This window comes from Chlorocebus sabaeus, chromosome 5 (assembly GCF_047675955.1).
Source record: "Chlorocebus sabaeus isolate Y175 chromosome 5, mChlSab1.0.hap1, whole genome shotgun sequence".
In the NCBI taxonomy this organism is placed as follows: domain Eukaryota; kingdom Metazoa; phylum Chordata; class Mammalia; order Primates; family Cercopithecidae; genus Chlorocebus; species Chlorocebus sabaeus.
The window spans coordinates 18,789,545-18,812,663 of record NC_132908.1 but is presented as its reverse complement, the minus strand read 5'-3'; the positions used below and the strand labels follow the sequence as shown (position 1 = coordinate 18,812,663).

Sequence of the window (23,119 nt, the reverse complement as noted above, 5' to 3'; positions counted from 1 at the left end):
GTTGCTTGTCTCAAGCCACTTCTTTACAATATGTGAGTTGCATGAAGGAGCAGATTTTGTTGTATTCATTGTTCTCCATGGTGACTAGCTCCCTGTTTGGCACAATGTAGCTACTCAGTAGATGTTTGTTGAATGAATAAGTGATCTGGGCAAATTGAAAGTCTGCAGGCAGAGGATCAGTTAAAATCCAAAGCTGCCTTCAATAAAGTGGTGAGTTCAGAACAGAACACTATTCCATCTTGCTACTTCCTGCTCCAAATGACTCAGTTCTTCAAAATGTGCAATGTGCTGAGACTTGGGGAGCCAAGACTGGGACGTTGGTGAGGTAAGGATGGGGAGTACAAGGGGGAAAGTCCCAGCAAAACAAGGGCTGCAATGTTACGCGATTTTTTTAGTCCATATAAGTGACACCTCCTGGAGTTGTATACTATACAATCAAAACACTCCTCCCAGCTGTGGGGAGGAGAGTTAGATCATGCATTTGTCCCATCCATCTCTGTTCACAGGACACCAGACATCAGAGACATAGAGAAAAACTCAAAGGGCCAACCCGTCTTGCCTTTGGGCAGGTGTTCTCTAGACCAGAAGTAGCTGGGAAGAGCAGAAAGGATGGGACAGCCATCTCTGACTTGGGTGCTGTTGTTGTTGGTGGCCTCTTGGTTAATCACAACTGCAGCCACTGACTCCTCAGAAGCAAGTAAGTGAGAAGTGTGTGTGCATTGTATGTGTGTGTATGCACGTGCGTGTGTGAATGTGGGGGGGAGCGAAGCAATGTAGCCCATGTCAGAGGCGATCTCAATCCTCCTATTGCACTTGGGACTTGCATTGTCTTCATTCTAAGTTCATTTCTTAGACCTCAGTATGCATAGGACTGACTTAGAAATTTTGCTGAAATGCAGATTCTGGTTCAGCAGATCTGCAGTGGGACCTGAGATGCTGAATTTTTAACAAGCTTCCAGGTGATGCTGGTATTGGGGTCCTTGGAGCACACATTGAAAAGCAAGGGGCTACAACATCTCTAAGGCCTGAAGGCCCTGTATTGGAAGTCAAAAACATACTATATCACATAGGAGATTTGAACCCATGCAGGAGGCTCCAAACACCTTCCCTTTCAACCTTAAGAGGTCACTCCATTGGGCTGATATTTGCTCTCACCCCACTTTCATTTTCTCCCTGGAGTACATTGGGGCACGATGAACACTATTGTGGTGTCCTGGTTAAAAGCACATATTTTGTGGTCCTGCCATCTGCGTCTGTATCCTGGTTCTACTTCTTACCAAAGGAGCAAGGGGCTTAATTCCTCTGAACCGCAGTTTCCTTGTCTTTAAAATAAGGATAAATAAAAAACTGACCTTACAAGGCCGTTGGGAAGTATTCAACAAGATAGTGAATGAAAAGTGCACATCCTATTGCCTGGCGTATAGTAACTGCTTAATAAACAACAGCTTATTTTTTTTTAACAGTTATTTTTCTTATGGAGGAGCAAAGTACAACTGCCCTGCCTGGTGGGGTTGGAGGACTCCTCAGAGAGGAGGCGACACTGAGCAGGGTCCTGATGAAGGTTTTGCCAGTCAGGGAAGCAGATCTGGCAGAAAACATAAAATGTGCAAAGGCAGGGAGGGGCAACAGGTTCATTGTAGATCCTACCAGAGTACAGGAATTCTGTGCATTACTTTTCTGAATGTGAGAATGTGGCTATTTTAAAAGAAGACAGCTTGAAAGCAATGCTTAACACAAAAATCAGTGGTGGAGCTGGGCCTGATGGCACGTGCCTGTGGTTCTGTCTTTTTGGGAAGCTGAGGCAGGGTGCCTGGTGGCAGAGGGAGTGGAGCGCTTGAGCCCAGGAAGTGGAGGCTACAATGAGCTGTGATCGCACCACTGCACTCCAGCCTGGGCGACAGAGCTAGATCCCCTCTCTAAAAAAAAATAAATAAAGTTTAAAAATACAGTGAAATAAACACAGAATGAATGGTGGAAGCTTGACATCATCAGGGGAGTTTTGTTTCTTTCCTTCTTTCCTTGTTTTGGAGGGAATCTGCTAGGGAATAAGTCTTAAATTATAATAGAGTTCCCTGGAGAACGAGGGAAGGATCTCTGGGTGGCCATGGGCCCAGCTGCCCAACACTCGGAGGCTGGGCTCTTCTGTCCACAGGATGGTGCTCTGAATGTCACAGCAATGCCACCTGCAAGGAGGATGAGGCCGCCACGACATGCACCTGTAAGGAGGGCTTCGCCGGCGACGGTCTGACCTGCGTGGACGTGGATGAATGCGCCACTCCTGGGGCTCACAACTGCTCCGCCAACAGCCGCTGCGTAAACACGCCAGGCTCCTTCTCCTGCGTCTGCCACGAAGGCTTCCGCCTGTCACCCGGCCTCGGCTGCACAGACGTGGATGAGTGCGCAGAGCCTGGGCTTAGCCACTGCCACGCCCTGGCCACGTGTGTCAATGTGGTGGGCAACTACTCGTGCATATGCCCCGAGGGCTACTGGGGGGATGGATGGCACTGTGAGTGTTCTCCGGGCTCCTGCGGGCCGGGGCTGGACTGCGTGCCCGAGGGCGACACGCTTGTGTGCGCGGATCCGTGCCAGGCGCACCGCATCCTGGACGAGTACTGGCGTAGCACCGAGTACGGGGAGGGCTACTACTGCGACACGGACCTGCGCGGCTGGTACCGCTTCGTGGGCCAGGGCGGTGTGCGCCTGGCCGAGACCTGCGTGCCAGTCCTGCGCTGCAACACGGCCGCCCCCATGTGGCTCAACGGCTCGCATCCGTCCAGCGACCAGGGCATTGTGAGCCGCAAGGCCTGCGCGCACTGGAGCGGCCACTGCTGCCTGTGGGATGCGTCCATCCAGGTGAAGGCCTGTGCCGGCGGCTACTACGTCTACAACCTGACGGCGCCCCCCGAGTGTCACCTGGCGTACTGCACAGGTCAGCTGGGCGTCTCCCCGCAGTCCTCATCCCAGGCCTGGATAGGCACTGCAGAAGACGGGGGTGCGTCCTTATTGATTGTCTGTCTGTCCCTGTGACCCTGCAGACCCCAGCTCCGTGGAGGGGACGTGTGAGGAGTGCAGTTTAGACGAAGACTGCAAATCGAATAATGGCAGATGGCACTGCCAGTGCAAACAGGACTTCAACATCACTGGTGAGGCCAGTGGGGAGGAAGCGGGTTGTTGAGAAACCTGTCATTGACTGGGGAAGGGACGTATTCCTCCCCTGTGAGATTGGGGCCATATGGGTGTGACGCAGGGGCTACCTATCCAACCTGAGTGAAAAGAGAAGATCCACTAATACCCACTAAAGCTGGCAAGAGGCTCTCTGGGGCTCCCTGAGTCTCCCTTTAGTTGACTTCAAAGCTCTCAGAGGTTTGGGGAACTCCCAACCTTCTTTCTGAGGTCCCACACTGCAGTGGGCACACGGGTTGCTGCCATCTGGGAGCCAACCAGAACACAGGCCCAGTGACCAGTCCACCAATCAGCTCAGGCCTGGTGACAGACCACCAATCAGCTCAGGACTCTGGGCCAGGCACAAGCCTCAGATTTCTCATAGGTACAATTATTGAAGATGACAATAGTGTTTTCCAGACTTTAGTCATGATGTTAGTTACATCCAAGTGCCAACTTTACAACTGGCACCCTGGTTCACTTGCTTTATCCCAGTGTTACCTGTGCCATGACTTTTATTATTAAGTTGTTTTTCTTCTAATGGATTGAATCTCTTAAGCAAATTTGGAATGTTGATGGTCACTTCATCTGCCTGTGGTAAGTTATGCTTACCTTAGATAGAAAGTTAACTGTAAAAATAAAAGTTACTAAAAAGAAAAGAAAGCTACGAAATTCCAGCAGTTGTGTAATACTTCAATAAAACAAATTTTTAAAAATAAATACTAAAAATTAGAAAAACACTTTAATTTTTAAAAAATTAAAAAAGAATTCTAGCTGAGTGTTGTTTCCTGCCCCAAACTCTGAGCCCGAGGCCTGCCCTGTTTGAGACGGAAGTTAGTGGTCCGGGCGCAGTGGCTCATGCCTGTAATCCCAGCACTTTGGGAGGCCGCGGCGGGCGGATCACCTGAGGGCAGGAGTTCAAGACCAGGCTGGCCAACATGGCAAAATCCCATCTCTACTAAAAACACAAAAATTAGCCGAGTCTGATGGCAGGTGCCTGTAATTCCAGCTACTCGGGAGGCAGAGGCAGTAGAATCACCTGAATCCTGGAGGGGGAGGTTGCAGTAATCCAAGATGGCACCACTGCATTCCAGCCTGGGTGACAAGAGAGAAACTCCGTCTCAAAAAAAGAGGGGGGGGGGAAGTTAGTGTGTATATGGCATTAAAGACATTAGTGGCAAGCTGGGACTGTCTCCTTGATGTGAAAAGGGTAGAAAGCAATTGCAGCTTGCTTGCTTTCTCTTTCTTTCCCCCTTTCTTTCTTTCCTTCCTTCTTTCTTTCTTTCTTTCTTTCTTTCTTTCTTTCTTTCTTTCTTTCTTTCTTTCTTTCTTTCTTTCTCTCTCTCTCTCTTTCTTTTTCTTTCCTTTTCTTCTCTTTCTCTCTCTCTTTTCCTTCCTTCCTCCCTCCTTTCTTTCCTTTCTTTCTTTCTTTCTTTCTTTCTTTCTTTCTTTCTTTCTTTCTTTCTTTCTTTCTTTCTTTCTTTCTTTCTTTCTTTCTTTTTCTTTCATTTTCTTTTCTTCTCTCTCTCTTTTCCTTCCTTCCTCCCTCCCTTCCTCCCTCCCTCCTTTTCCTTCCTTCCTTCCTTCCTTCCTTCCTTCCTTCCTTCCTTCCTTCCTTCCTTCCTTCTTTTACGAGTCTCTCTCTGTCACCCAGGCTGGAGTGCAATGGTGCGATCTCAGCTCACTGCAATGTCTGCCTTCCAGGTTCAAGCAATTCTCTTGCCTCAGCACCCCCAAGTAGCTGGGATTACAGGTGCCCACCACCTCGCCTGGCTACATTTTTTTTTTTTTAATTTTTAGTAAAGATGGGATTTCACCATGTCAGGCTGGTCTTGAGCTCCTGACCTCAAGTGATCTGCCTGCCTCAGCCTCCCAAAGTGCTGAGATTATAGGCATAAGCCACCACATCTGGCCTTTTTTTTTTTTTTTTTTTTTTTAAACTAGTATTCATTGTTATTTAATGCTGGGACATCAACCACCCCCCTCCCCCAAACCCTCTTGCATTTGGTATATAACCCACATTTAGGGGAACCCAGGATATATCCATTGATGTCAGAGGTCCAATCTTGAGCACCTCCAGGTGGTGATTGGCCCAGCCAGCTGGACCTGGCCCCTGGGGATGTGCTGGGCCCCCAAGCTACAGACACAGGCCCTCAATCCCGCCTAACCTGTTTCAGATATCTCCCTCCTGGAGCACAGGCTGGAATGTGGGGCCAATGACATGAAGGTGTCCCTGGGCAAGTGCCAGCTGAAGAGTCTGGGCTTCGAGAAGGTCTTCATGTACCTGAGTGACAGCCGGTGCTCGGGCTTCAATGACAGAGACAACCGGGACTGGGTGTCTGTAGTGACCCCAACCCGGGATGGCCCCTGTGGAACAGTGTTGACGGTACGTCCTGGCCAGTGGGGGACAGAACCAGAGCACTGCCTGGTTCGAGCTTCAGCTCTATCACTTCCTAGTTATAGTAGCTTTGGGGAGTTATTTAGCCAGGCTATGCCTCAGTTTCATCAACTGTAAAGTGGAGAAATAATAGTACCTACTCCACAGGTGTATTGAGAGGACTGAATGAGTTAATGTGTTAAAGTGACTAGGACAGTGACTGCACACAGTAAGTGCTCAATAAACATCAGCTTCAACTAAAGAGAGCAATTCATGGTGATAGTTCTCCATTTTACAGATGGGAAAAGTAGGGCGATAATAGTGATTGTCCCAGCCAGTAGGCATCAGCATTGGGTTCAGAAACTTATCTGTTTGTCTCCAGTGGTCCTGGAAGGCAAGGTCTGTATCCTTAATGTACAGAGAACCAGGACCTCACCTACAGAGGTCTCCTCAAATGAAACCCAGAGGTAAATGTTTGTGTGAGTGGAGCAGTATCTCCTGCCACCTCTCTCATTACCAGAAGAAAGAAAGAAAGAGAGAGAGAGAGAAAGAAGGAGAGAAAGAGAAAGAGAGAAAGAGAGAGAGAGAGAGAGAAAGAGAGAGAGAGAGAGAAAGAGAGAGAGAGAGAGAAAGAGAGAGAGAGAAAGAGAGAAAGAAAAAGAAAGAAAGAAAGAAAGAAAGAAAGAAAGAAAGAAAGAAAGAAAGAAAGAAAGAAAGAAAGAAGGAAAGAAAGAAAGAAAGAAAGAAAGAGAGAGAGAGAGAAAGGGAAAAGAAAAAAGGGAGAGAAAGAAAGATTTAATGTTGGCCGGACATGGTGGCTCACGCCTGTAATCCTAACACTTTGGGAGGCTGAGGCGGGTGGATATCTTGAGGTCAGGGGTTTGAGACCAGCCTGGCCAGCACAGAGAAACCCCATCTCTACTAAAAATGCAAAAATTAGCTGGGTGTGGTGGTGGACGCCTGTAATCCCAGCTACTCGGGAGTCTAAGGCAGAAGAATCACTTGAACCCAGAAAGTGGAGGTTGTGATGAGCCAAGATTTGCACTACTGCACTCCAGCCTGGATAACAGAGTGAGACTCTGTCCCCAAACAAACAAACAAACAGAAATAATTAATGTCATTTTCCACGAATGGTATTTGAAATTCCATTAATGATGACTTGGCATATGGTTTTTAGTTTTCAAGAGAGGAAGCATGGGGTGCTGAAAAGGGCCTAGGCTTGTGAGATGTCATGTACTGTGGGCAATCCCTCAGTGACTCTCTTACTATGAACCTCTGTCTTCTTGTCCAGGAAGCAGGGATGTGGCAGCGCCACCTCTTAGGGTCACTGAAGGGACTAATGCAATGACTCAAGAGGGGTATTCCACTCAGGGTCTGGCACATGACATGTGCGCATGAATGGTCATTGCTGTTGTAACTTTTTTTTCTAATTTATAAAGAAAAGATGATTAAGTGGTTCATAGTTCAGGCTGTACAGGGAGTTTTTAACTGTTGTGGGATTTTTTTTTTTTTTGAGATGGAATCTCCCTCTGTTGCCCAGGCTGGAGTGCAGTGGCGCGATCTTGGCTCATTGCAAGCTCTGCCTCCAGGGTTCAAGCAATTCTCCTGTCTCAGCCTCCTGAATAGCTGGGATTATAGTCACCCGTCACCATGCCTGGCTACTTTTTTTTGTATTTTTAGTTCACCATATTGGTCAGGCTGGTTTCAAACTCCTGACCTCAGGTGATCTACCTGCTTTGGCCTCCCAAAGTGCTGGGATTACAGGCATGAGCTACCGCGCCCGGCCATAGGCAGCTTTTTATCAAGGAGACTAGGAGAGCAGCTCCCAAGTAGCCAGAGACCAGAAGATTTGGCTTTGAAATCCTGCTCGGATTCTCATGCCCCTTTCTCTCATCCCACCCCTACTCCCCTATTCCCTACAATACAGAGGAATGAAACCCACGCCACTTACAGCAACACCCTCTACCTGGCAGATGAGATCATCATCCGTGACCGCAACATCAAAATCAACTTTGCATGTTCCTACCCTCTGGACATGAAAGTCAGCCTGAAGACCTCCCTGCAGCCAGTGGTCAGGTGCCGCCAGAGAGGGTCCCTGAGGCCCCTAGACGATTCTACCCCCAAATCCCTTAACCATGAGCTTCTCTGTCAACTGCCACCCACAGGGAGCTGGGAGTGAGGGCTGGGAATCAGGGTTGCCCAGTGGAAGAGCCAGGAATTCTGGAGCCCAAGTTCAAATCTAGACTTTGTCATAAGTGATGGTTATGCCCTGGCCAGGGGGGGACAGAGTCAGAGCACTGCCTGATTCAAGCCCCAGCTCTGTCACTTACTAGTTGTATGAGCTTGAGTGAGTTGTTGAGCCTGGCTTTGGGAAGTTGACAGCCCCTCTCTGGGTGTCAATATTTTCATCTATGAAATAGGTTTAGCCATACTTGTACCGCCTTTCTTAGGGTATAGCAGTACTCTAAGAATCAAATGATATGGGAGGATTTCTGGAGTCCAGGAATTTGAGGCTGCATTGAGCTATGATTGTGATGTGAATCAGATTCAACCATTAAACCGATGTAGATGATTCCGATGTGAATCAAATATTAGAGTCTCTACTTTTCAAAGGGGCAGGATGGTTGTGCCAGAGAGCAGGAAGGGTCTGAGTCCAGACTGTTGTGGAACTCTGGGCAAATCGTATTTCACATTTGGACCTCAACTTCCTTCCTTCTCTGTGAATGAAAGAAATTTGATTATAGAGGGTTTTTAAAATTATGCTCTTTGCAAGTGTCTTGGTAGGGGCCAAGGGAGGTGCCCTGGCAGAGTACCTGCAGGGGTAAACTATTCATACTGGGTGCCACCTAAGATTTTATTATATTTTTTTAAAAAGGAACCTGTTGCTAAATAAAATTGAAAATCTTCAAATAGGATGAATCACAAGCCAATGATGGAAAAATAATAGTCATAATAAGAAATAAGATTTATTGATTATTTATTTATTTATTTATTTATTTATTGAGACGGAGTCTCGCACTGTTGCCCAGGCTGGAGTTCAATGGCATGATCTCGGCTTGCTGCAACTTCCGCCTCCCAGGTTCCAGCAATTCTCCTGCCTCAGCCTCCCAAGTAGCTGGGATTACAGTGCCCACCACCACACCCAGCTAAGTTTTGTATTTTTAGCAGAGACAGGGTTTCACTATGTTGGCCAGGCTGGTCTCAAACTCCTGTCCTCAGGCAATCCAGCCACCTCTGCCTCCCAAAGTGTTGGGATTACAGGCGTGAGCCACCACACCCTGCCAAGAACTAAGATTTATTGAAAGCTTACTATATCTCAGGCATTGTATCTGGTGTTCTGCCTGGAACATCTCATCAAACTCCTACAGCAGCCCTAGGTGACAAAGGTATTATTATTATTATTATTTCCATTATACTGATGTGGAAATTGAGGGTTACAGAAATTTGAGTGACTTACCCAAAGCTGTAAAGTCTAACAGGTGATAGAGCTGGGATTCAGACATCAGGTCCAGAGCCTCCACTTGACCATGACCTTCCCTTCGAAGCTTGCCTATAGTTTTCTGCTCTCTTGGCCAGCCAGACTCAGGAAAGGATGCTGGGCACTGATGAGAGTGCACAGCTGACTTGGAGGAAGAAGGGTGCTCATTGCAAGCTGGTGGCTGGAGCCTCACCTGGCCAAGCACTGTCCTGGAGCAATGTGGCCCTGTCCTCAGCGTGGTAGGCTCTGGGGAACAACAAGTTTGCCCACATCTCTCTGTTTTATGGGTTTTTTTTTGTTTTGTTTTGTTTTGTTAAGAATCTGAGTCTCACTCTGTCACCCAGGCTGGAGTACAGTGGCACAATCATAGCTCAATGCAACCTCGAATTCCTGGGCTCAAGCTATCCTCCCACCTCAGTCTCCCAGGTAGCTAAGACTACAGACACATGCCACCACCCTGGGCTATTTTTAAAAATATTTTTGTAGACACAGGGTTTTGTTATGTGGACCAGGCTAGTCTTAAACTCCTGGCCTCAAATGATCCTCCTGCCTATGCCTCCTAAAGTATTGGGATTATAGGCGTGAGCCACAGCACCTGGTCCCTCTCTCTGTCTTGAGTTAGACATCTCACCCCAGTCTTCACCGATAACTCAGTTCACATCTGTAAAATGGACTTCCACATTTTGGAGTATTTCTCATGTGCCTTATTTCGTGAGGTATCAGCCTTACAATGTCCTTTGTCGGATCATCCAGTGAAGTTCACATCAGTGTGGCTGTTTTCAGTGTGGTTAAAAACAAATCATTTATAAAGCTCAGTCTTCTGCTGTAGATGTTAGTACCTCACGATGGAGACCAGGATGCAAGTTGTAGGACTCATCATAGCTGCTGCTTTTAACCTGTTCTAGATTGAGACTAAAGAAGGAATCCAGGTGTTTCTCTCAATAATTTGCTTTTTGCCATCTTGAAGGCTACAGGGGTAGCAAAGGCTACAGCGGTAGCAAGTGAGGGACTGGACGTGTTACTTGAGATGTGATTGATCCATAGACCAGCAGCATCAGCAGCATCCAGGCACTTGTGAGAAATGCAGGACCTTGAGCCCCACCCCAAACTCACTAAATCAGAGCCTGCATTTTATCTCGATCCCAAGTTGACCTGTGTGTACTTATTGCGGTTTGCAAAACAACGGTTGGTGGGTTCCAGTCTTATTGCTGGATAAAAATGCAAATAACTGCAAGGGAATGCCCAGGAATGCAAACCAGAGAAGGTGGCTCATCTGCGGATGTTCTCAGCCTGGTCCTCTCACCAACCCTTCTCCCCCGGCAGTGTCCTAAACATCAGAGTGGGCGGGACCGGCATGTTCACCGTGCGGATGGCCCTCTTCCAGAGCCCTTCCTACACGCAGCCCTATGAAGGCTCCTCCGTGACGCTGTCCACTGAGGCTTTTCTCTATGTGGGCACCATGTTGGATGGGGGTGACCTGTCCCGATTTGCACTGCTCATGACCAACTGCTATGCCACGCCCAGTGGCAATGCCACGGACCCCCTGAAATACTTCATCATCCAGGACAGGTAAGGCAAAAGTTCCTACATGGGAAATGGGAACCCACGGGTAGAATTCAGAGGGGGTCTTTGGACTTGGAAGAAGGAAAATTGCACTCTTTTTTTTTTTTTTTTTTGAGACAGAGTCTCGCTCTGTTGCCAAGGCTGGAGAGCAATGACGTGACCTCGGCTCACTGCAACCTCTGCCTCCTGGGTTCAAGTGATTCTTCTGCCTCAGCCTCCCAAGTAGCTGGGATTACAGGCACAGGCCAGCACATCTGGCTACTTTTTGTATTTTTAGTAGAGATGGGGTTTCACCATATTGCCCAGGCTGGTCTCGAACTCCTGACCTCAAATGATCCACCTGCCTTGGCCTCCCAAAGTGTTGGGATTACAGGCGTGAGCCACTGCGCCCAGCTGGAAAATCGCATCTTTATCTTCATTACCCTGTAGCGGAACCTTAGCATTCCCATACATTATAAATACAGGCAACAAACTACAGAAATATTAGCAGGTCATGTGAAGTCATTTATGGTTATCAGTACTTTTTAGTTACTATAGCATTAGAATTTTCACTAGACCTTATTAATGAATTATCAAATACATATGTATTTGCAAATATATATATTTATGTGTTATATATTGTATGCATTTAAAAATATTATTTCTGAAGAGAGATGTACAAGCTTCACCAGAGAGCTGAGTAGGGTTTACAATTCAAAAAATGGTAAGAAACCAGATGGAAAGGCTTGCCCAGGGGAGCAGGTAGCCCAGCACCTGGGGGAGGAGTAGGGTGTGGGCATGGTTAGCCAAGGGCCAGTTGAAACTAGGACACAAGTGTGCTACCTTTTACTCAAGAGGCACTCGATGACTATGAATCTTACCATGAGAAGGTGGTTCACTTTCTCATTCATAAGTTGAAAAGATATTTTGGAAGCTTGCTATGTGTTGGCTTCTGTGGACTTCACAGTAAATAGAAGGAACAGAAACCTCTGCCCTCATACATCTTATAGTCTAAAGAGGGAGGACAAACGATTAAATGAAAGTGAAATATGTAGTATGTTAATGACAAAGAGGTTATAGAAGAAACAAAGCAGGAGAAGGAGAGAGACATTTGCAATTTTAATTGCATTGTCAGAAAAAGCATTCCTGAGAGAGAGTGGTCTGTTTCCATTAGGGTATCTTAGAGTCTGCCAGGTTATATCAAGGGAATATTTTCAGGTGAGTGCTAATGTGATGTTCATACCTCTTTGTTATCTGGAATCTCCCTTTGCAATAAAAATAAAGCAGAAGTCTGTTTCAGAGCATTTGACAATTAACAGTGTCTAACTCAAACTTAATACAACTCTTTTGTTGATCTTGTCCTCATTGTATGGTCCTGTTCTATTTATGGCAAGTGATACTTGTCTGCCATTTGAAGTCATGACCTAAAGATTCTTCTAGAAAATAAATGTATTTCAATAAAAAATACAAGTGGATTTCAAGAAAATTAGTAAGTAAATAATAATAGAGATGTTGAGACACACAGGAAAATGCTCATAAAGGTGGTATCTCAATAAAGAAAAAAAGAACTGAAATTTGGAAACTGTTGGCATGACCTTGATTGGAGTATCATGGAGATTTGGGTTCAAATCTTGCCTTTGTCATTTCTTAGTTTTAAGAAACAGGTCAGCTTATCTCTCTGGGTTTTTCTGTTCTCAGACATAAATGGGGAAAAATAACACCTGCTATGCTGGGATTTTAAAACTTGTTTTTCATGAGTATAAAAGTACAGCAGGGGGTCAGGCACGGTGGCTCACGCCTGTAATTCCAGCACTTTGGGAGGCTGAGGCAGGCGGATCACCTGAGATCAAAAGTTCAAGACTAGCCTGGCCAATATGGTGAAGCCCATCTCTACTAAAAATACAAAAAAAATTAGCCAGGCATGGTGGTGCGCACCTGTAATCCCAGCTACTTGGGAGGCTGAGGCAGGGTAATGGCTTGAACCCGGAAGGCAGAGGTTGCAGTGAGCTGAGATCACACCATTGCACTACAGCCTGGGCCACAAGAGCAAAACTCCGCCTCAAAGAAAAAAAAAAAAGTACACCAGGGAAGCTGAGGCAGGTGGATCACGAGGTCAGGAGTTCAAGACCAACCTGGTCAACATGGTGAAACCCCGTCTCTACTAAAAATACAAGAATTAGCCAGGCATGGTGGCCTATAATCCCAGCTACTCAAGAGGCTGAGACAGGAGAATTGCTTAAACTGGGAGGCAGAGGTTGCAGTGAGCCAAGATCGTACCACTGCACTCCAGCCTGGGTGGCAGAACAAGACTCCCTCCAAAAATAAAATAGAAGTACAGCAGGGACATTGTGGAAAACTTGGAAAGTTTTGAAAAAGAAGCAGGAAAAAATGTAGGGTGTGTCTATATGTTTCCATCTGGGTGTGTGTGGGAGCTGGGATGAGAACTGCCAGTCTAGGATGGGTGTCAGAATATCACAAGGCACGAAGAGGAGATAAGTCAGGAGACAGTGAAAGTGCCTGGAGGGGACACATGAATGTCCAGGTTGGCTTGAGCACATGGAGCCCTCACAGGCCATACTGTCTGCCTTTCAGGAGTTGGGTCCACTTAACCTTAGGGCTTTTCTTTTGCCAGGTGGAGTCTGCACTTTTGGGGCCAGATGTGAATTATGGGAGACACAGAGCTAAGAGTGAAAAACACTCCCAGAAGGTCCCTTCTCAGTTTTGCAGTCAGTGTTCAGCCTCCCTCGTAAATCAACTTTGAGGAAAGAGTGTGAATGACAGAGAGAGTGCCCAGTTTGCCTCCCCAGAATGCCCACGGGTATCCTGACCCAGCCCAGCACACGTGGGAGTCTCTGCATGCTCTATTTCAGGTTTCTCTTTGTAACTGTGTTTGGGCGCAATGGTGCATATGCGCAGATAGGTGCACATACTCCAATTTCATCAGTGGCTCTCGGTACCCAGAGGTTTCCATTGTTATAATTATACCACGCATATTGTAGATAGCACATAGCAGCTAATAATTTTTGAATGTAATTCCTGGGAAATCAGAAAGTGCTGACTTTTGGAGAGTTTCAGCTCTGCACTGATGACAGTTTCACTTTAGTATCAAATATATAAAGCACCTATGGCATGCTACACACAGTTCTACACACTTTGAGAAATTAACTAGTTTAATCCTTACAGCTATTTTATCACATGGGCTGCAATTATTTCCTATGTACAGGTGGAGAAATTGAGGCACACGAGATTAAGTAAGTTGCCCAAGGTCATACAGCTAAAAGGTGACAGAGCAATATTTGAACCCAGGAAGTCTGACTCCAGAATCTTTGTTAAACCAACCACATTAAATGATGTGTAACCCTCCCAGATGCCCACAGACTAAAGACTCAACTGTCCAAGTGGTGGAGAACGGGGAGTCCGCCCAAGGCCGATTTTCCGTCCAGATGTTCCGGTTTGCTGGAAACTATGACCTAGTCTATCTGCACTGTGAAGTCTATCTCTGTGACACCATGAATGAAAAATGCAAGCCTGTGAGTCGCCTCCCCTCCCCCAACCCATCTCTTATAACCAAAGACATTTGGCCACAAAGAAAGCAAATCAATATTTCTTCCCTGTTTCCCCCTTTTACCACAGGGATAGAATGAGCAATAAGATGAGGTGGGTGTGGCTAGGCAGGAAACCTAAGCTGCCGGGAAAATCAGGTGGGATCTGTGAAGTGCGGCAGGCTGGTAAAAGCTCTGGCTTATCTGCAAGCTTGTGTTCAAATAACAGGAGCTGACATTTTTAAGCACCGTGTCCACTTTATTTGTGTTAGCTTTTAATGCTTCACAGCAACTTTATAAGGGAGGTAGTACTAGTTCCCTTTCCTCATGAGGAGAGGGGCTCAGAGAACTTCAGTGGCTTGCCTGCGATTTTGCATCTATCTAACAAACAGCAGAGCTGAGACATGAACCCCAGTATACAGGTCTCCTAACAACTTCCGCCTGGGGCAGAAGGAGGCACCTGTGAGGTGGGCAGTCCACTCCATGTGGCAGAACCACATTCAAGCTCCTTCACGGAGGGTGTTTTTCTATTGCCCTCTCCCTCTAGACCTGCTCTGGGACCAGATTCCGAAGTGAGAGTGTCATAGATCAATCCCGTGTCCTGAACTTGGGTCCCATCACACGGAAAGGTAAGAGAACCACTCCCTCCTCAACATTCCTGGCTGGGAATGATCTCTGGAGAGGAAGAGGGATAACAGAGCCTGGCACCTGGGCACCTTACTGAGCTCTGAAGAACTGGGAGCAAGTGGATCCTCTGGGGCAAGGTGGAATACAGACTGCCTTCCTTTTACTATTCCCATTCATTGCACAAATATGATTTGTGGATGAATGTGACACAGGACACAGGGGAGGCCAGACAGGCAGGTAGGAATGTAGATCATGCAGGTATGTTTGCACACACATGAGGCCACATACATACATTCATAATTGTGGTAGATGTGTGCCTACTCTGTGTCTGGGGGTCTTGTGATGAGCAGAAGTAGATGGCCCTGCTCCCATGGAGCTTGTGAATCAGTGAGGAAGATGCCATTTGAATAATCCCATGTAGATGTGTGGGATCTGGGTGGTGCCAGTTGATCCATCAAGTGCAGGGTCTGCAATGTCTCAAGCACCGATCTTAAGAGTGGTTTAGGAAGGGTCAGAATCTTGTAACCTCCAGCTGCATGACTCCTAAACCATAATTTCTAATCTTGTAGCTAAGTTCTTAGTTATACAAAGGCAGTCTAGCCCCCAGACAAGAAGAAGGTTTGTTTTTGGAAAGGGCTGTTATCGTCTTTGTTTTAAACTATAAACTGAGTTCCTTCCAAAGTTAGTTCAGCTTATACCAAGAAAGGAACAAGGACAACTTAAAAGTTAGAACCAAGATGGGGTCGGCTAGGTTGGCTCTCTTTCACTGTCTCAGTCATAGTTTTGCAAAGGTGGTTTCAAGAGTACAGCTTGGGCAAAGGGCCTGTGGCAGGAGGGAGCCTGGCCTGTTAAAGGAACTCAGAGAAGGCCAGGGGAGTTGTGTGGGATGAGCTGCTGCAGACCTTGTAGGGCCTTGCAGTTCTTGCTAAGAGTTGGGACCTTTCTCCTGAAAGCAATGAGAGCCTCTGGTGGGTCTGAAGTAGGGGAGTAACATGATCAGATTTGGGTTTTGAAGAGGTAACTCTGGCTGCAAAGTGAAAAGTAGATTGAAGGGGTTTCTCCCAGGCTGCTTGCCAATCTCATGCATTCTTTTTTCACTGATTCTTCTGTTTTTCTCCAAAGGTGTCCAGGCCACAGTCTCAAGAGCTGCTTTTAGCAGCTTGGGTAAGTTCAGGTTCTCTCTGCAGTGGGACCTGTTCCAGAACTCTCCTGGGGGGCTTCTATCTGTTAACTGTTAATGCTTCATAGCACCTCTATAAGGGAGGTGTTACTAGTTCCATTTTCTAAATGAGGAGAGTGGCTCAGAGAACCTGAGTGGTTCTACTGAGATCATACATCTATCTATTAATTGCTAGAGCTGGGACGTGTACTCCAGTATACAGATCACTTATTTTATACACACACTTATTACAAACTTGTACCCAAAGGATATGCACATACTCCAGATCTGCATCTTGGGCACTTACTGAAGCTCCAAGGCTCCTAACACTTTTTTCTAGATTCATTCAATAGGTAACAAATAGGCCGGGTGCAGTGGCTCATGCCTGTAATCCCAGCACTTGGGGAGGCCAAAGTGGGTGGATCATGAGGTTAAGAGATTGAGACCATCCTGGCCAACATGGCGAAACCCCGTCTCTACTAAAAATACAAAAGTTAGCTGGGTGTGGTGGTGCATGCCTGTAGTCCCAGCTACTTGGGAGGCTGACGCAGGAGAATTGCTTGAACCTGGGAGGCAGAGGTTGCCGTGAGCCAAGATCGCACCACTGCACTCCAGTCTAGCAACAAAGAAAGACTCCATCTCAAAAAAAAAAAAAAAAAAATTGGTGACAAATATTTCTTGAGTGCTACTATGTGCCAAGAACCATATTTAGTTCTGGGGTGAACACAACAAACAAGAAATCCTACTTCTCTGCTTCTTCTTTGCTCTTCTGACTGCCTGGGGTCCCAGGGTGTGCTGAAGGGCTGGACTTGAGTTCTGAAGAGGCAACTGTATCTATGGAAATGCCTGGGGTGCCTGGACCTAGGGCTGTACACGTGCACACATATCTATGCTGCATCCCAATAGTACATATGTGCACACAGACACAGGCATACCCAGATAAGCACTTGAGAATGCAGGTCATCCAGACATGTTTGCCCACACACACAAGGTCACATACATGCATTCATATTTGCATGTACAGATGCACAGAAAGCTGCAACTGTCTGCATGCATATTTGTGTGTCCAGATGTACATACACTTATTGGAAACCTGTACCCAAAGGATATGAACATACCCCAGATCTGTATCTTGGGCACTTCCTGAAGCTCCAAGGCTCCTCTCTGACACCTTTTCCTAGATTCGTTCAATAGATGACGAATATTCATTGAGTAATACTATGTGCCAAGAACCATGCTTAGTACTGGGGTGAATACAACGACCAAACAAGAAACCCTACTTCTCTGCTTCTTTGCTTTTCTGACCACAAAGGCCAGGGACAGGTGGCATTTTTATGGCCACCTATCCCTGGACTTTGTGGTCAGAAAAGCAAAGAAAAAAATGCATTTTTATGGCCACCATTTTTATGGCTACTGAATTGTCTAAAAATCTAGGTGAAAAGCAAATCTATGCAACAGCTACTGGTACCTGGATCTAAGGAGGTTCTTACACTAACCTGGCTTTTTTTTTTTTTTTTTTTTGAAGTGGAGTCTGCTCTGTCACCCAGGCTGGAGTGCAGTGGCACAATCTCGGCTCACTGTAACCTCCACCTCCTGGGTTCAAGCAATTCTTCTGCCTCAGCCTCCCCAGTAGCTGGAACTACAGGCTTGTACCACCATGCCCGACTAATTTTTGTATTTTCTAGTAGAGATGGGGTTTCTCTGTGTGGCCAGGCTGGTCTTGAACTCCTGACCTCAGGTGATCCGCCTGCCTCGGCCTCCCAAAATTCTGGGATTAAAGGTGTGAGCCACCCCACCCAGCTAACTGGGCATTTGACCTGAACTAGTTCAGCCCAGTACTGGTGAGCTCAGAGATGGAGAGTCACAGCACTCCTAAGAGGTTTGCCCTCTGTGACTATCCCCCAAGGTCTCTAAGGATGGTTGAGTAGGTTGGGCACTGCACAAGAGTGCCCTTTTGAGGAGGTACCAAGCCTAGTGCCAGAGGAACGACTACCTTTTTCAGATCAGTCCACCTTTCTCAGGGCAGATAAAGAGGAAGCTTCCTTTTTCTAGGAGACCAGCCTAGAGAGGGGGTCCTCTTCTGATTGGTCAGTCTAGAGGAGGCAGCTTATGTTAATTTGCACAAAAGTACAGTAGTACTAGCAGTTGCCCTATAACTGTTTTCTTTTCAGGACTCCTGAAAGTCTGGCTGCCTCTGCTTCTCTCGGCCACCTTGACCCTGACTTTTCAGTGACTGACAGCAGAAAGCCCAGTGCTCCGTGGCTGCCGTCTCACTTCCTGCTGGGCAGGGGGCACGATGTAGGCCAGTGCTCCAGCCACAGAAAAGAAAGTTCATGCTTTGGTCAGCCTGCCTTCTTTTCTCCCCTTTCATCCTGGCTGTCGAGAACAGCCTGTGTCTTTAAATGCTGCTTGTTCTCAAAATGGGACTTGTGACGGTGTACCTGAGTCCCCCATCTCCTTAAAGAGTGTGGCAAAATAATGACTTTTAAATCTCAGTCTTTGAAGTCATCCATTCATTCAACAAGTATTTACTGAACTCTACCATGTAGGCACGATGTATGGTGCTAAGGATCCCATGGTAGGAAAACATAGCCCCCCACCCTGTCCTCATGGAGTTCACAGTCTGCTCAGTGAGACCAGGTTCTGCTGTGTGACTTTACACAGTGTCTCTGAGCTTCATCCATTTAGTCATTCGTATTTGCTGAGCATGTACTATGTGCCAGGCACTATGTGCTGGATGCCAGGGATATAGCAGTGAACAAGCCAGACACAATCCCTGCCCCCCGCTGGAATTTCCTGTCTGGTAGAAGAGAGAACTTGAACAAGTAATTCTAAGTAGGTCAGACATTTCAGAAATGAGAGCATAGGCCAGGCACGGTGGCTCGCACCTGTAATCCTGGCACTTTGGGAGGCCCAGGCGGCGGTGGTGATTGCTTGAGCCCAGGAGTTTGAGATCAGCCTGGACAACATGGCAAGACCCCACCCCTACAAAAAAAAATTTAAAAATTAGCTGGGTATGGTGTCACGTGCCTGTAGTCCCAGCTACTCAGGAGGCCGAGGAGGGAGAATCTCTTGACCCTGGGAGATTGAGGCTGCAGTGAGCTGAGATTATGCCAATGCACCTTAGCTTGAGTGACAGAGCAAGACTCTGTCATTAATAAAAAAAAAAGGAAAAATAAATGATTGTATGCCAGGGCCTGCTGGTTCTGTATCATGGAGACAATAGTGATGTCCTCAGAGGGTTAGTTCAGTTTTCCAGAAACATTTATCTGAGAATGTTATATGTGCCAGGCACTGTTCTAGGTGCTAGGAAACACTGATGAATAAGACAGACAATTACATATTGATGAGTAAGTCCCTGCTTCCAGGAGTCTCCCAGTCCTTAGGGGTAATAAGGAGTAAGCAAGTCAAGGTCAGGTACCCGGAATGTTCTCAGGACTCCCTCCAATCACTGGACATCTCCCTCCCAATCCAGAAGATTCCCTGGAAAACCAACTCCCAGGGACACACCAAGAGTAGAAAAGAGATCAATGATCCCCATTAGTAGGGAATGCTTTGTGGGGTATGGGGTCCTCCAGGATGGGGCGGCTGGTTTCAGCAGACCCAGATACCCCACGAGTCTCTGGGCTTCTGTGCCAAGTGGATAGAAGAAAGCCAGTTTCAATGGGAACTCTCTGCTCTGCTACCAGCTGCTTCCCTGGACTCCAGCTGTGGCTTTTCAGGAGAGGCCAAGGCCCTCCTTGGTACATTATCAGAACTTTCTGATCCCAGGGAAATCCACACGTGTGTATCAGCAAATGGGGGCTGCTAGGGCAGTGTGTCTTGAGTCAAGGGGCCTGTTATCACGCAGACATGCACAGAAAACCTTGACATAAGAACTTTGCGGAGGAAGACTATGGGCTGACCCCAGCCCCTGTCCACTGTCAGGCCATGGTCAGTTGGTGGCTGATGGTGTACGCATCCATCTGTGCTTGCACTCCAATACAACAGAATATAAAGGAAAAATCTGGGCCAAGATCAATAAAGACAAAGACCAAAGACAAGAGCTGGGATAAAAAGAAAGCACATCAGAATTACTCCTTCAGTCCCTCAGTACTTTTTCTTTGCCTTTCTTGTTTTCTATCGATTATCCAGCTCAATATATTCAACAGGTATTTTGGGCATAAGTTCAATGCCAGGCAATTTTATATGTACCATGGAAACAGCAAATAATCAAACGAGAGCATTTGCTGGTAGAGAGCTTACATTTAAAAGGCAGATACATTTAAACAGCAACTGTGTGCAACGTGATAGATGGTGACAAGTCCTGAGGGGGATGAAGAAACAAGGATGAGGGATAGAGCAATGTGGGTGTTATTTGACATAAAATGACCAGAGAAAGTCCCTCTGCTGAGCAGAGGCTAAAAGAAGTAAAGGAGTGAACCAGGGGCATATCTGAAGAGCATTGCAGGCAGTCGGAATAGCAGGTGCAAAGGTCCTGAGGTAGGATCTTGTGTCTTTCCTGCAAGGCTCACTGCTTACACTTGGACAGCCATAAGTTTGAGGAGTTGCTCACTGCAGAGGGTCTGGGAGTGCTTTTTATGAATTTGTCCATGTGTTTACTCAAGAAGTACTTACTAGGTACTGATTAGGACTGTAGAGACAGGCTCTCTGTCCACAGATATCTTTTATTTATTTATTTATTTATTTATTTGACAGAGTCTCACTCTGTTGTCCAGTCTGGAGTGCAGTGGTGTGATCTCAGCTCACTGTAACCTCCACCTCCTGGGTTCAAGTGATTCTTCTGCCTCAGCCTCCTGAGTAGCTGGGACTATAGGCATGCACCACCATGCCCGGGTAATTTTTGTATTTTTAGTAGAGATGGTGTTTCACCATGTTGCCCAGGCTGGCCTCGAACTCCTGACCTCAAGTGATCCACCCACCTTGGCCTCCCAAAGTGCTGGGATTACAGGCATGAGCCATCACACCTGGCCTCTGTCCACAAAGATCTTAACAGCCTTCAGAGGTAGACAGATAAGTTGGCAGGTGAGTGTAATTGGAATCAGCCCTGCGAGGCCTAGGAGCAGAGAAGAGGAGTACCGGTGGAGTTAGGAAAGGCTTCCTGGAAGAGGTGATAACGTAGGAGGAGGCTGAGTGAAGAGTGATGGAGGCTGAGGGAATAGCGTATGCAAAGGCTTGAAGATGAGGAAGAGGCCAGACAACCACAAATTATAGAAGATGCTGCCTCTACAAAACAATTTAAAAATTAGCCAGATGTGGTGGCCAATAACTATAGTCCCAGCTACTCAGGAGGCTGAGGTGGGAGGATTATTTGAGCCCAGGAGATCAAGGCTGCAGTGAGCCTATGATCACATGACTACACTGTAGCCTGGGCAACAGAGCAAGACCCTTGCTCAAAAAAAAAAATTACCTTCATAAGGAATGGTGGCCCGAATTTGGATTGGTGAGGTGGAGATGGAGAAGAAAGGATTATTGGAAATGGGGGCAGAGGGAGAAAGGAAGGAGCTTAGAAAGGAAGAGGCCAAGTTTCTAGCTTGGATGACTGGGAGGGGAGTGGCACCTTTGACTAAAATAGATTATACAATGAGGAGGAGGAGATTTAGGGGACTTGATGAGCTCAGTGTTGCACTTGCTGAGTTTGAGGTGTCTCAAGCATCTCAGCGGCAGTGAGAGGTCCAGCAATCAACAGGTAGATGGAACTGAAGTTCAAGGGAGTAGCGAAAGCTGGGGATACAGATTCAGAACTCAGCAGCCTGGAGATGGTATGTGAAACCATGAGATACCTTGATACCTCCCAGGGAGAGTTTATGAAGTGACAAGAAAAATGGGACCTAACCAGCATTCTTAGGGACAGGATCTTGTAGCAACAGAACAGAAATCTCCAAGTAGAAATAGGAGACTCAAGAAAATACTATCATGCGGAGTCAAGGAAATGCAAGGTACCCGGAAAAAGCAGTAGGCAAATCCAATCACAAAGGAGCAGAAACAAACTACCCAGTGGATTTGGCTATAAAGTTGTAGTTGCGTGGTTCAGATTGGAATGGAGAGGCCAGAAGAAGGATGGAGGAACTGACTTTGAAAAGGAGGAAGATCGCCTTATTAAAAGTTGAAGGGGGAAGAAGTGGAGGACAGAGACCAGTATTTATATGTTTATAGGGAAAGGAGCAAGGTCAGGTGTTGTGGCCTAAATTGTTTTTGAAGTGGGGTACAAGATATCTGCTGAGAAAGGTGGTGTGAGTGGGTGATGATAGCCGTAGAGACCATTTAAGAGGAATGGGAAGGTTAAGAGTGGCCACTGGGGAGACTGGGATGGACACCTGGCCAGATTGAATGGATCAGTGGGCTATTTAGTGGACCCAGTTGTCATAAGTTCCACATTATAGAGACTTTTCTCCAGTTGCTTTGGGAGTAGAGAAGGTGGCTTGTAGCACCTTTCATTTTTCCAGGTTGAGGTTTTGTAGAAGGTGTTACCAATGCCAAGACTCTCCTGTTCCCTTGTCCCCAGTTGCCTTGGCTCCTTAAGGAGTCCCAGAGTGACAGAGAAGAAACAGTGGCCATTTTTTTCTGCAAAAGCTTTGGCTCTTTTATGAAGTCCATGATTTCTACCATGCCATGAAAGCCCAGTCCAAGCCTGGAGTTAGTAAGTCCAAGATCCTCTACAGCGTCTTCTCAGTCTCATGCCTTCCAATCTCTAGGGCAGCCTACATATCAAAAGGGATTTACAGGGGCTGCTCTGATGCTGCTTTTGTCCAGGAACCTTTGTCTGTCCTTTGGCATTCCAAAATCCATCATCACCAAATTAGCCATTCCAAAACTCCTTAGCATTAGAAATCTGGAGTTGGGTAGAGTCTATGGACCAAGAAATGGAATTTTGTGGAAACATCCACACTCCCTTCCTTCTTTTCCTATTTATCCTCTTAGTCTAACTGGCCCCAAGCTCAGTGGCCTTCAGACAGAAACAGAAACGTTCCAAGATGATTAGCTAGGAACACAAGGTACAGTTGAAAATCCATTGTGCAAACAAGTGCCTGTTTGATTTTCTCTTCACTTCCCTTTGGGTATTAAGCTTCCTTTCAATTCGTGTTTGGTTTCTGGTAATAAATATGGCACCAGTTTCATTGATTGATTAGGAAGATTAAATGTGAGAAGTCATGGACGCAAAGTAGTGCCCAGCATGTTCAGCATTCAGCACACAGCACTATTGTTTGTAGGAAGCATTTGCACGATGCTGA

At 46.6% G+C, this 23,119-nt stretch overlaps 1 protein-coding gene across 2 annotated transcripts; it reads left to right on the top strand.

Annotated features, from left to right (window-relative positions):
- Nucleotides 1-609: 609 nt before the first annotated feature.
- Nucleotides 610-18,382, top strand: UMOD (uromodulin). 2 transcript variants are annotated; one of them, XM_073015709.1, is made up of 11 exons: nt 610-697; nt 2,153-2,929; nt 3,036-3,143; nt 5,340-5,548; nt 7,467-7,615; nt 9,116-9,256; nt 10,341-10,586; nt 13,927-14,089; nt 14,649-14,730; nt 15,851-15,892; nt 18,059-18,382. In XM_073015709.1, the coding sequence occupies exons 1-11, from the start codon at nt 610-612 to the stop codon at nt 18,118-18,120; spliced, it is 2,067 nt and encodes a 688-aa protein (XP_072871810.1). In that variant the 3' UTR covers nt 18,121-18,382. The 2 variants fall into 2 exon arrangements, with proteins under 2 accessions (XP_072871810.1, XP_072871811.1); XM_073015710.1 differs by lacking the exon at nt 9,116-9,256 and adding an exon at nt 1,481-1,579.
- The last annotated feature ends 4,737 nt before the right edge of the window (nt 18,383-23,119 follow it).

Excerpts from the sequence above, each read along its gene's own strand:
- UMOD (XM_073015709.1), top strand. The coding sequence starts at position 610 with ATGGGACAGCCATCTCTGACTTGGGTGCTGTTGTTGTTGGTGGCCTCT. Across the intron at positions 5,549-7,466 it reads CCTGTGGAACAGTGTTGACG|AGGAATGAAACCCACGCCAC; the intron begins GTACGTCCTGGC and ends CCTACAATACAG. Across the intron at positions 7,616-9,115 it reads TCCCTGCAGCCAGTGGTCAG|CCAGACTCAGGAAAGGATGC; the intron begins GTGCCGCCAGAG and ends TCTCTTGGCCAG.